At 41.4% G+C, this 13759-nt stretch overlaps 1 protein-coding gene across 1 annotated transcript in view; it reads left to right on the forward strand.

Annotated features, from left to right (window-relative positions):
• Nucleotides 1-13759, forward strand: part of peli3 (pellino E3 ubiquitin protein ligase family member 3) — a gene marked incomplete at its 3' end in the record, with an annotated part of 34476 nt that overhangs the window by 6766 nt on the left and 13951 nt on the right. The window contains exon 2 of the mRNA XM_083937363.1: nucleotides 10226-10426. Within this exon, the coding sequence (XP_083793489.1) occupies nucleotides 10254-10426 (173 nt within the window). The 5' untranslated portion in view covers nucleotides 10226-10253. The remainder of the gene's footprint in view (nucleotides 1-10225; nucleotides 10427-13759) is intronic.

Raw genomic sequence — 13759 nt, forward strand, 5'->3', positions numbered from 1 at the left:
TCCTATGTTCCCCGCTTTGTATGTGACTGTTTCCCTCTTTTCATAAAAAGGGTCCTAGGTTCCCCGGTCTGTTATTTTTTCCACAACCAGTGCCAAATTCTGCTGCAAATAGGCTCATGTAGACTCTAACACTAACCCCTAACCCTGACCCTAACTGTAACCGCTAACCCTATCAAAATGCTGAATTAAATCAGCGAAGGACCCTTTTGGGAAAAAAGGGGGAACCCTGGGAACGTTTGGGTTGACCCGTGTTAGCCTTCAGCTCAAAGTACCACTGTGCCTAAATAGGGCTTTGCAGAGCTGTTAGCACGGCAATGGATTAGTCTTTCATTCATGTGAGTTTAGGAGTTATTTTGTTTTGTTTCATCTGTACAGGCTCATTTCCAGTCAACATGAGAGCTGCAGTAGTTGCTAGCAGCAGTTCACTCAATCCTTTTCATTATGATAGAAGCAATATGTCGATATAAAGGCAGATTTATGGATTTAACGCATGAACTTCAGTTTACTAGTCATGAGGAGTACAGTTTATGAAAACAGTTAGGTCTTCTGTGTTTCTGGAGAGTGCTTTCTGAATAATGAAAAATATTAATGGCATCATCAGAGTTTCAACGTGGAACTATACATTCATGACAGAAAGTCTTTGTTAAAACTGGAGGTTTGAAGTTTGAAAGACATGAACATTTACCAGGGATGATACTTGAATGAATTATCCAGAGTGACGGGCAAAGCCATTACCCTCCTCTGATTGGCTAGTAGGCTAATCATTGCCTTTGTTGTTTACGTTGGTTAGGTTCACTCATTAGGAGTGAGATTGATTAAAGGTAAGAGTATCAGTGTAAACCAATCAGAGGCAGAGTAGGGCAAGTCATACTCTCCGGAGTCTACCATCAGCCATTTACCAGGCAAGGAAGGTCTAGTGCTGCCTTCACGTAATTTGGAAAAGATGGTCCTTTCCACTTGTGAACTGGAAATTACCAGTGTGTTGTGTTCAAGTGCGTTTGTTGTCGTAGTTAAGTGAAACATCACGGACAGATCCTGACCTGTTACTTGGGGAAAACCATTTTAGGACAATAATTCATCAGCTCCAGCGAGAAGAGGATATATCAAAACACAAATATTTCTGTTTTTATCTACATAAGATTGGTCTACACTTATCTGAAGCACATAATCTTCCTTACCAGCTCAAAAACAGTGTTGTTTTAATAAAGTAGACTCTTGTGTTGCGCTTCGCCATGTTGAAAAGGTCAAAGGTTATCTCATCTCTCAACTTGTGTATCAAAATATTCTACGAGCTTCCAAGTGGAAATTACCACATGAGGGGGTATTCATGTGCAATTTTCACGTTGGCTTTTGGTATTTGCCATATTTTCCATAGGACGTGAAGGCTCGATAATGAAAGGCCATGTGAAGTTGCATTAGGGGATATGTAGTGTTTTGGGGCTTGATGCAGGCCTTTCTTTTTTTTTTTGTATACGTCTTTGACAGTTCCCCAACGGTACAGCTACATCAATCTCATTCACATGTCACTCTTTTTCTGTAACCATTTGTCATAGATGTGGCTGGGCCAACAAAGCTCGGATTGGTCGACACCATACCTTGAATTGTTAAAAATCATTTCGAGATGTGGGTGATTCCAGGTCCCCAGGAGCTGCGCCAATCTTTAAGGTTAATAATTTAATCCCAATTCAAGTTAGCCGGGGTGCTAATTTGAATAGAGCCGCAGCTCGATAGGCCCAAGTATCTGGTACGCCTGCTCTAAGCAATGGCAATTATCTGAGTATCTTTAGAAAGTTGCACTTTTTGGGGTTCGTGCATCACTCTGGAACTAGGTTAGATTAACCCCTTAATATCAATAACTACACTTCAGTTAAACCTTTAAAAGTGTCATAAGTGAATTTAAGAAAAACAATGAATAGAATCAAATGTAAGCAGAAAGAGGAAAGTGAAAGAAATGGAAAGAGTGGAGGCTGGATTTGGTAGTAGGGGAGGGTAACAGATCCGTTCATAACACTGGCTTGTAGGATTTGTACAGTAAAAACTGTTACATAATGTGAAGCAGACATGCTCTATGTCTCTGGCATGCTTTCAAACATGAAAACATACACCACCAATGTGTGTATGATTTGCTGTTGGATTAAAACATGCATCTGCCCTTACTGTTACATTTTAATTGGATTTAACCAGACTATGACCCTCTCTTTATGACATACCAACCAAATGCACTGCCTCAGTTCCTGTGACTAAGAATACACATTAAGAGGAAAATCTTTATTTAAACAGGTTCAAGAGGAGAAATAGTGAGATGAGTTTTGTCATGAGGCCATAATTCACTGCAGAGTTCATTTGTCAGTTGGAGTATATTTAGCTCTCTGTTCATTTGTTTCTGCAAGAGACAAATTTGACTCTTCCTTTCTTCCTCTTTTTCGTCTTTCTTTCACTCCCACACACTCCACACACTCGCCCTTCCCCTGCAGTGGGCGGTTAGAGAGACTGAATGCTGGGAGTGAAGGACTGGGAAGCCAGAAAAACAAAAGAAGACAACAAATGTCCAAGAAAAACAGGATGGAGTGGGGGGGGAATTGAGCTACACTATTAAAAAACAATGATGATATGATAGTACACACATTATGCATGTACTATATTCCTCCTAAAATGGTCCTGCCACCAGAAAAACAGATTAAAAACAAACAGAATGAGTCACCCAGTATTGTGTTCTGCAACTTGCACTAAAAAAACTGCTGGTTGCCTTCATTTGGTGTTCATATTATCTTTTATTATATATCATATCGGTGATATTTTTTTACAAATTGGATCGTAGCCGGTAGTACTGAGTTAGAGAAGTTGGTAGAACAGAGTCTAGACTTGTTCACACTGAATATCACTTTATGTTATAAAGCTGATATGGTGAGCTTGGTAGCTAACACTTGCCTATCACATCCAGCTGTAACGAAGCAACATTAGCATTATTTTAGCTCTGTTTTGGTCTCCAACTCCTGAGAAAAATATCTACCTAAGCTACTAAGCTCTATTATATTCACCTGCTAGTCTCTAATTGTGTCTTTCTGGTGTTTTCTGCTGAGCAGGTAGTGTACAGTGGGTCTTTAGAACCTTTTTCTTTTTCTTTTTTTTTAACTGAAAACAGCGTTTCCAGGCTTCGTAACCAAGACAAAGCCATATGCTGTTGCAGCATGCCCTGATTATATCCAACTGAAGCCCGACCACATGTAAGAGTCTAAGAGAGGCTGTCCTAAGACAAATGCTAATGTCATGCTAACATGCTCACAATGGAACAGTTTAGGCATGTTTACCATGGTTGTCAGCTTAGCTTGTTAGCATGCTAATGTTAGCTAATTAGCACTAAACATAACATTTCAGGCTGCAGGGAATGTCATTACCTTTGCAGGTATTTGGTCACAAACCAAATGTTAGACCATAAATACCAGTATGTACAGATCAGTGGGGGCTGTTGGTCTTTCAAGGAGGGGAAGCTCATTTTTCCAGCCTACATCATAAATGTGTTTGTTTATTTATATGTAAATTCTACCCTTTGTTCCTTTTTAAGAAAATGATCTGTGACCTTGTGGTACCAACTAGGCGTCTTTACCAGTGTCCTCTCAATGGGCAGCAGAGCTAGGCTGCTTAAACGGCCTTGGCCCAGCTGAGGCGCTGTGGGGATGAAAGAGAAGGAAGTTGCCCAGGTTACCTGTGATAACACTTAAACATGGTGGTCTGACCTATTTGATGTTTTGCTGTGCTTGGTTGCTCTGCTAGCATCTTTGATAAATTAAATTTAGCGTTAAAAACGCGTCTCACCGCTAGTCAAACTGCTAGTTTTGGGTCCCAACGGGTAGATTAGGTCTCCAACCCTAATGTTAGTGAAAGTGATGTTATTAATGACATATTAAAGCATATACATTTCAGATGGATGAGAGGAGAGTGTATCCTCCTGTTTCTTTGTTTCTTTGTTGTGTGTTTTTTCAGGGCCTCTGAATTGTATGTATGGGACGCAGGGGTGTTGTACTGTAAGTTATTGAAAACAAACTTGGTGATTTGGTATAACACACAAAGTGTCATGGTGTGCCACTAACATTTTATCAGCCAACTTGGATTTCTAACTCTTGAATAATTCTGTTTGTTTTATGTATTAGACTGTGATGTGTAGAGTTGTATAGTGCTGTGACACAGTGTTTTCTCTTGCGTGGTCCTGGTTTGTTGCCTTTGCGTGGACTACAGGGTGGTGTTCTTTGCAGTGTTGTGTTGTGTAATACTGTGTGTGAGTGTGTTTAGCCTGAGCACCATGAGCAGAAGAAGAAGAAGCAGCCGTTCCTACCACAGACCCTCAAGCCACAACACTCTGCTCGTATGGACTGCATTCCCTTTATCTATTTCTCTCTATTATTCTCTCCTTCCTTTGTCTTCCTTTGTCTGACAGCTTTTCTTTGTTTCACTCCTCTCTCTCTCTCTCTCTCTCTCTCTCTCTCTCTCTCTCTCTCTCTCTTTCTCCACCCCCAGGATGTGGCTGTGGGTTGATTAGAAAATGCGTGGCACAGAACAGGCAATCCATCACCCTGCCAGAGCCAGCCACTTCCGCGCATGCGCTTGTTAACACATACACCCAAACACACAAACGCACACACCCTCCGCCTCGCTCTCCTCTTCCTCATTTCCCTCCTCTCTTCATCATCCACACAGATCGTTCAAGCTTTGCAGTTTGTGTGTGTGTGTGTGTGTGTGTGTGTGTGTGTGTGTGTGTGTGTGTGTGTGTGTGTGTGTGTGTGTGTGTGTGTGTGTGTGTGTGTGCGCGCGCGCGCGTGTGTGTGTGTCTTCCAGGGGACCAGAAGCATCTCTAACATCTGCCCCTCCTTTCATTTCTTTCCTTCACCTCTCGTTGCCCTTCAAACCCACTCCACCTCCTCTTCCTCCTCCTCTGACTCCCACCTCACAATCCTCCTCCTCCTTCTTGTCTACATCCACTCATCCCCCCCATGGCAGTCCTGCTTTTGCTTTTATCGATTATCCTCATGGAAATCCTGCTCACTTAGATCATTTACAGTTCAGAGACTGACAAAAGTACACATCTGCAGTGACATCTCTACTAACCTCTCACATTATCAGACAGGAGGGGGATCATTTATGCCATTTTACAGTGGCGATATACTTTTTTTAAAGCTGCTAAATCATTTTTATATTGAAAACCATTGATGGACCTTTTACCCTCCCTCTATGAAGTACGTCAGAGATACTGTATTTGCAGGGTTGTTTTTGGATAGTTTTTTAACATTTACCTGGGTGTTGTTTTTCATTTTAAACCCCCCCTCCTGATAGGAGTTGAATCAACCAACATGCAGAGATGTTGTTTCACATTTGATTACAGATCAGTGTTTCCCACACATATGGTGCGTTTCCACTGCTTGGTGTGGTTTTGTTCGGTACAGTATGGTACGGTTTGGAATGGCAATACTGGCCTTGAGAGTGTTTCCATTGTAGGCCAAATTCCAACAGCGGGTGCGACGACAATGAACACAGGAGGTGCCTGCTGTTCTCCCAAGGACTGATTATTTTCTGTCATCCAATCAACAGACTGTACAGTAGTGGGTGTAGCCGGTCTAGCTCCACCCTATTGTACCATTTTCCTTTGGTACTCCTACTGAAGGGTGCCATAAAATGGTACAGTAAGGGTCTGTTGTTTTGGCCCCCTTTATTCGTCTGTTATGTCGTGACATAACACCCTTTCAGACTATGATTTACGGGACCAGGCCTAGTGTTTCTTTAACACTGCAGTGCCGTGTTCCCCGCTGTTTGAACAGATCTGAGTTTTAAAAAAACAACGTAATTGTCATTTCACCCCTTTCCTATCGATGAAAAAGTGTTTCACTGAAGAAGGAGGTGATCAGAATTGTTCACATGTTCTGCCGTTGTTGTCTATTTTGTTTCAGTGCAGAGTTTAGACCCAGAAGTCGTATTTTGAAAGGGTGTTACGTCAGACCGAACAGACGGATCCAGTGAATTGCGTACCATACTGGACCCAACTGGACCCAACTGAACCGCTGGACCTGCTTTCATTTGTCATTTTTTATTTAAAATTGATTTATTTCAAGTAAATAATTTCCCCCTGTGATTATTAAAGTATTTCGGATTCTGATTCTGATTCTGTAAGGGACCCTTCATAATAAGACATTAATTTTGTACAACAAGAAGAGATACCGTATGTCATTCCAGGTTGTAGCTATTTTTTACCCACATTAATGGAAAACTGACACAACCACCTTAAACTAATATCTTGTTTAAAACCATATACCCCAGGTTGTCATTCATCATGAACTGTGACATTTTCTATTTTAAACTCTTCCCCAAATCTTGTGAGAATCATCTGTTGTAAGCAGGAGGCCTTAGTTTGGGTGAAGGCTGTAATAAACAGCTGATACCCGTTTATCACAGCTGATTTTATGGATGTTCTTGATCTCAGCTACTTTGATCAGAGGGGGAAAAAATATTGTTAATCATTCCTTTGCAATTCGGGAACAATATGGTGAGACAAACTGCTTTATGAATGGTAAGAGCAGTGTCCCCGTTTTAGTTTCAAAGACAAAACACGACATGTTTTGGAGGTTTTTACGCCTCTGAGCCTAAAATGTCCCCGGATTTTGTCTCAGAAATCTGCTCAGCTTAAACTAAATGTGCATATAGATTTCTTTCACCAGGATCTGGAGGGACCTGGAAGTTCTCCACAATCAATGCCTAAAGGAAGCCCCCATTTTTCTTCTTCTTCTTCTCCACTGTCTATTTCTTCCTCTTGCTCTTATCTCTCCCTCTCCCCTCATTTGCTTGTGTCCACCCAGCCTCCCCTGAGTCCACTCTGCCTCAACCTCGGCATCCTTTTCACCGCTCAATATCCAGCCAGCGCAACAGAGAGCCTAGATAATGAAATGGCCACTGCCTGAATCTGCCTTCTGCCATCCGTCATCTGATTATGAGGCGGTATTCTCCTCATCGGGCCCCATCAGATGGCCAAAATTCGATCGTCCAATAATGACCATGCAGTTCACTCACTGGTAGTGTAGTCAGTATAGGTTAGCTCTGTATGGATGATCATCTTAAAGGGCCTTTCCTTAATGCTGACACAGAAAAATCAAACAGGAAAGGAAGGAAAGGAAGCGTCCAAACATGGGGTAGTATTTTGAGTAATATTACGTTCACATTCCCAGGATGATTATCTAATCTGCTCAAAGGGAGAACAAAGCTTCATGGGCTTTGTCATGCTTTTGCACCGCTCGCTTTCCATCGTGTAGGTGGTCTCGCCCACTTTTGATTTATAATAGGCTTGAGCATTAAGAACTGGTTTAGAACCTCTGTGCAGAGACAGGGATGAGCTTTGTTTGACTTGTGTAAAACAAATGTCAAAATATCCATGGTGATTCATACTGTATGTGGCAGAAGAGAGCCAACTCTTTTTTTTAACAATATTCATATTTATTCTACTCTTGCCAATTAATCAAATGCTTGTCATTGACATTTTGTTTGTGTATTATGGATTTCTCTATTCTCTATACATATATGTTGAGTCCAAGGTGTTTTAATGCCAATCAAATGTAGTTTGATTTGACACAGCATCAAAAGCACTGAAATGCCGTTGAAATAAAACTGTAATAGAAATGAAAGCAGTTGAAAGGAGCCAGTTGAGGTGGTTCAGGATCATCTAGTAAGGATGCCCCCTCGGGAAAAAACCAGGACCAGGTGGAGAGATTATATCTCCACACTGGCCTGGGAACGCCTCAGGATCCTCCAGTTAGAGCTGGTTAATGTGGCCCGGTAAAGGGAAGTTTGGGGTCCCCTGCTGGAGCTGCTGCCCTCGCGACCCGACCCCGGATAAACGGTTGAAGTTGAGTGAGTGAGTAGAGATGAAAGACAGGAATTGTGAGCCGGCTCCACCTCTGTGTTTGGTGGCTGCTGCTCATGGCCTCCTGAGTTTCCTTAACAGTCTTGGATATGACAGTTGATGTCAGTTGATGGTTGTCTCGTTGTTAACTGTAAGAGTCTGCGAAGGGGACATGCTTTTCTTGTTCCCAGCTCTCCTCTCTGGGCTTCGTATCATTTGCCAGAAATCAGAGTCAGCACATTAATCATAAAGTATTAGGGTTCATAGAAGCCGATATCAGTTTATCTGCCTTTTTGAAAAAAATCCCTTATGCCCATCCAATCATATTAGGATGGGCCGGCTGTTTCGCTAAGGCCCTGGGTCAGCAAACAGAAAGCACTTCAGTCGCTTAAGGAGGGTGACAGTTTCCAGAAGAGCCAGCATCACAAAGACTGCAGCTGCCCTCTCATCCTGTGCTGCAGCAATAACACATTCTGCCATTTATTCCTGAATTACACTTATTGATTTTTTTTTTTACATGGATGCAAAGGTTGTTAAGGACTCATATATCAGCAATGACAATATGAGCATTTGATGTAGAGCGTACTTTTGGGACGATGATCCCCAAATCATTGTGCCCAATTGGCAAATAAAATCAAGTGCTGAATCAGTGCTGCTGACACGTTTCTCTCAAGGTATCCCTCTCAAAAGACAAAGAAGCCACTTACACACAACTGGAGGCTTCAAAAGTACCTACAACATGTGGGTGATGTCATTATGGCCTTTTTCCACAGTGATTAATAATAGTGATGTAAATGAGGGTCTGGGTGATTATGATGTATTTTATATATGAAACCTATCTGAGCTGGTATATTAAATAAATGGCAAAGGCTATTTACACCTGGGCACAATATCGATGTATACTATTTGTAACCCGGTGTCGTTAGCCAACAATGCTTTTTTCACCCTTTTTTTTTGCCTAAACCTAACCAAACTGCGAAAAAAGAATAAGTCAATAAAATGTTGAATTACATCCCAGGCTGGATTTGAACAATGGTCTCCTAGGTTGAAGTCTAACACTTCACCCACAATCCCACAGTTAACTATCACAACAACACACTTTGAGGCGGTGCATGAGAGGTCAGGTGCAGATAGCCAGATTGCACGGCAAACGTGCAAGTGTACACTCTGTGAATAAATTAACTATAAGTTACACTCTGTAAGATTTTCATCTGGTTAATTGTCTGTTCAGTTCCTCTCTATCACAGAGTGAGTTCGAACAATGGTGATTGATCACATGACTCACTAATGAAAGCACTTGTTGCCTTTTTGCTGAGTATTTAAATATCCGTGTCTGTGGAGACATTCCCTCCCTAAATGCAAATACGCCACTATATTAGTGATGCTGCTGACAGAGGTTGGTCTGCCAGGTGAAGCTCGTCACTAACGGTTATGCTGCTTTCACTTGTACTCGGTAATCGTGAACTTCTTACTTCTGAGTCAGGCTTGTAGTAAGGGCAGAAGTGTCATAGGAACATGTGTGTGTGTGTGTGTGGATTTAAGAGGGGAACATAAAAGGGACTGAGCAGAAGAAGAGAGGGGAATGGGTTTTTTAAATAAAGTTTACAAAAGAGCAACAAAAAAAAAGTCAACACACAGAGTGACCGTGAACGTGACAAGATTGAGGCTCTGAAAGAACAGGCTCAGCTGCAGTTACAGAAGAAGAGAAACAACGTATCTCAATTATTATGGATTAGGACTTTAACTCAATGTTAAATCTGTATCCATACACACATATGTGTAACATAAGGCTGCAACTAACAATTATTTTTTATTATTGACTAATCTGATGATTATTTTATCGATAAAACGGTTATCAATTGTTTGGTCTAAAAATGAGAAAATTGTGAAAAGTCCATTCCAGTTTCTCAAAGTTCAAGATGATGTCTTTAAATGTCTTGATTCATCACTTCAAAACCCCAAAGTATTCAGTTTAATGTGATATTTAAAAAAGCCATTTTTGCATGAAAACTTACCTTAACCGTTACACAATTTAGGTGGCAATCATTTTTCTGTCAATCGCCTGGTTGTTGCAGCTCTAGATTAATAATGCTGTTATGTGACTGTAATGTAAATGTAACTTTTTTGGATGATTTTCTTCTCACAATCTAATGCTGAAATAGTCTGGTATGTATTTCTAGGAAGTAGCTAACTGCTAGTAGATGCATGTGGGACTCACAAGGAACTCTCATCATACACATACAGTGTTTTATTGCATGTTATTTTGACACATTAATTGGAGTTTCTTCTTCAGTAACACAAGATTTTCTGCCTCTCTCTCTCTCTGAACCTCTATCCTCCCCTCCCCAGCAGCGAGCCCCAGTTGTGGCCGGTGGGCATGGTTTTGGAGGGTAGCTCAGAGGCGCTGTGTCCCCCCCCATCTCTGGAGCTGCGTCCATCCTGCAACAAGAGCCAGCCCTCTCCTCCTCTGGGCTCAAGCTCACAACCCCACGACGGAGTCTTCCCTGAGGACAAGGAGCCCGTCAAGTACGGCGAGCTCATAGTCTTAGGGTGAGACATTGAAGTGCCATCTCTGCTGATGTACATTGTCTTTGTATGTCTGCTTGAGACAGACAGTATGAGCTTGTGATATGCATGTGAGTTTTTAGGACTCTGACCGAGGACCCGACTCGAGCCAGATCTAAATGATATTATTATTGTCTACTGTGTGTGTTCTTTGGTTTCTTTTGGAATAAGTCTCTTCTTTTGAAAAGTCATTTCCACAGGTCCAGTGTAGATAGTCCAAAGACCTGTGGTGTGTGGCTTTTAAATTCAGGGAGGAACTAGATGCATGAGAGCTTACAGTTTCAAGCGCCACACTGTCATCAAGGTCTGCAGGAGACCAGGGTCAGGTCCTAGGAACCAAGTTCAGATTGATTATAAGGGGTGAGATCCTACTAGGAACCAAGTATTGGTTGGGTCTTATTTATTTGGTCTCGTCTCTCTAGTTTTATTCAATCTGTAGGAATTGGGTAAGGTCCCTAATAATGATGTGGGTCTATGTGTCTGTGTGTTCTTTGGTCTTTTTCAAATCTTTTTTTTTGTTTGAGTTGAGAATCTTATACTGTATCATCCCCATTAAGGCCACTGGAATTGACCAACTAAGAGTGAATTAACAGCGGCCAACATTTCAACAAAGTCAGACCAATGGCAGATTTACATGTCATCTGAGATACATTTGATAAACAGATGTACATTAATATATTTTCTACTGAACTATGAACCATGTATTAACTACTGAAAGCCCAAGGGGTTAGAGAGGCCCTAAAGATTTTCTGCCGTTTTCACCACCTCAGCTGAGGCTGACCACTGACTGGTCAGAAAGAATCATCACTGGTTTATCACGAGGCATCCTGCACAAACCCACAATTTTTAAATTCATAATGCAATTTTTTTTTTACTTTACCCAATTTTTTTTTTTTTTAATGGTCCATTGCAAAAATTACATTACAAATGTACAATTGACAAAGTGCAGATGCTCCTCTGTTTAGTTGCCGATGAAAGGATTCGAGTGCCACATTAAAGATGATGTCACAGTAGTTTGAAGTGGCGTCCACAGAGATTCCTGCCTACACAGAGGGGGTACTATCCGCAGTGGAAAACATAAAGAGAAAAGTCGAGTTGAGTCGAGCAGAGCCATACCATACAGTGGAAACACAGCATCAGGTTGCATTTTGCATCTCTGCACTCCTGCTCCATGCAAATGCGTTTTGTGTCTTGGCAGTGAACAAAGCAAAACCTGGGGTTTGGTTCTCAGATGCAGAATTGTCTGAGAGGATTTACGTCTCCATGTCATGCCACCTGTGAGCAGAAAACTGAGAGATTACGGTATGGTTAGCCTCGGAGTCAGAGGGGTCATGTTGCATCATGTCCAAAAGCTTCAGAATCTGAAGGGATAAACATACCCTTTAAAGGAATATTAAGACTTTGGGAAGTACACATTTGTTTTCTTGCAGAAAGTGGGATGAAATGATCGATAACTTCTTTTTTTGTTTGTTAAATATAAGGCTACAGCAAGCACACAACTATCTCATCCTAGCATAAAGAGAAACAGAGGGAATAGCTGATCTGACTGAACGTAACAAAATCCACCTAGTTCATGACATCGTATTTATTGAATTGATAAAAAAAAGGCAAAGGAAATTGGAGTAGATACTTAAGTTTATGATTTCACAACTGCTGATAAGAGGATTCTGTTACCTGTTTGTGCTAAGCTGAACTAACAAGCTACTGGCTGTAGTGTAAAGATATGAGCATGGTATAGATTTTTTCATCAACAGCAGTATGAGTTTTTTCCAAAATGTCAGACTATTCCCTTAAAGGTGTCATGATTCCTTAGCTGTGACTAATAATATTAATGTAAAGATTATTATGAACAGAGGGAGACTAGCTGTTTGCTCTTGCTTTCAGAATATATTCTTAAATAAGTTAGCCACGTCTTAACTTTAGCACTCTAACCGGCCTATTCCTTTAAGCAGCCTAATCTAGAAACCTAAGTAGCTGGGAAATGCCAGTGACTCAAAGCTCAATGTGATCCAGTAAGTTACCGGGCTCGGCAAATTAAAAACAATCACAGAATTTTTTACAATATTACTCTACTTCTGGTTAGAAAACCCCTGCAGGACAACAGCGCTGAACAGGGATGAGGAACAACTGCTATACTCTCCTCTCATTCATCTAAAATGTATGTTTGATGCTTTCAAATCTCATTACACGTTCACTAATGTGAGGTTGGAGACCTAATTTACCTGTTGGGCCACAGACTAAAATGACACCACCCAAAACTAGAAGTTTGACCAGTGGTGAGATGGTGCTAGCAAAACAACACAGTGTATAACATAAGCGAAACAGAAATGCAAGATAGTTCGGACTTAAAGAAGCAACAGAAATCAACAAGTCTGCCAATTTCACATATGTCTGCAATGTAAATTGGGTGCCAGTTGTCTACACGGAAGTGACTGTTGTTAGCGCTACGTCATGGTGATTCAGTCTAAAGCTGGAGTAAATTTCCCAGCTTGAACAATAAGAAAAATGTTTTTGTAACCACTGCTGGCTCCTCAGTGTGGGCTGAAGACTATGAGGACATAGGCTCTTGGTATTCTGCACCACACTCTATAAGGCTATGCTACATGTAACAAATCATCTTGTGCTTATATGTTTGTTTTACATTAGTATGACATTGACTCAGTCACCCTCACAAAAACCCTTTCACTTCTCTCAGGGGTTCATCTGTTAGACAAGCTGGGGACTGGTGAGGTGAAAGAAACTGTTTGCCCAATCTACTGTAAAATACCTCACAACAGACCCTTATTTAAGGCAGTTAGCAAGAGGGAAAATAGCCACACAAAGATCCCATTCATACACTGAGTCACAGTGGCAATTTTAAACTTTCACCTCCATGAGAAACACCAAACAGATAGACATGTTGTACATTGCCCATGAGTGTGAGGGAAGTAAATCTTTCCCATATGCATGGTATGGGGCTGTTCCAGGCACAGAGACACACTTGTGCTTCCACTCAACCTATTTATCCATGTACAAGAAAATGTGGAATGCTCGCATGAGAATATTCATACCGCTGATGTGCGTGTCATGCCAGATCAGCTCAGCCTGAATTTCCAGGTGCTAGACTATTTCTAAGTGTTTGAGCCTAGACAGCATAGGTATAATTCTAGATACAGTCAAAGTTCAAAGATATGGCACTTTTGGGTAACTCGTTTCCATGGGTGTTTTTACACTGGACAGTAAGACGGAAATCTGGCTGCCTTTTATACGGCCTGTTCGGGGAAGCCTAAGGTATATTGCTGGCCTGATTTAGCACCCTAATGTGACGGCTCGGAGGCT

This window comes from Echiichthys vipera (genome assembly GCF_963691815.1).
Source record: "Echiichthys vipera genome assembly, chromosome: 22".
In the NCBI taxonomy this organism is placed as follows: Eukaryota; Metazoa; Chordata; class Actinopteri; order Perciformes; family Trachinidae; genus Echiichthys; species Echiichthys vipera.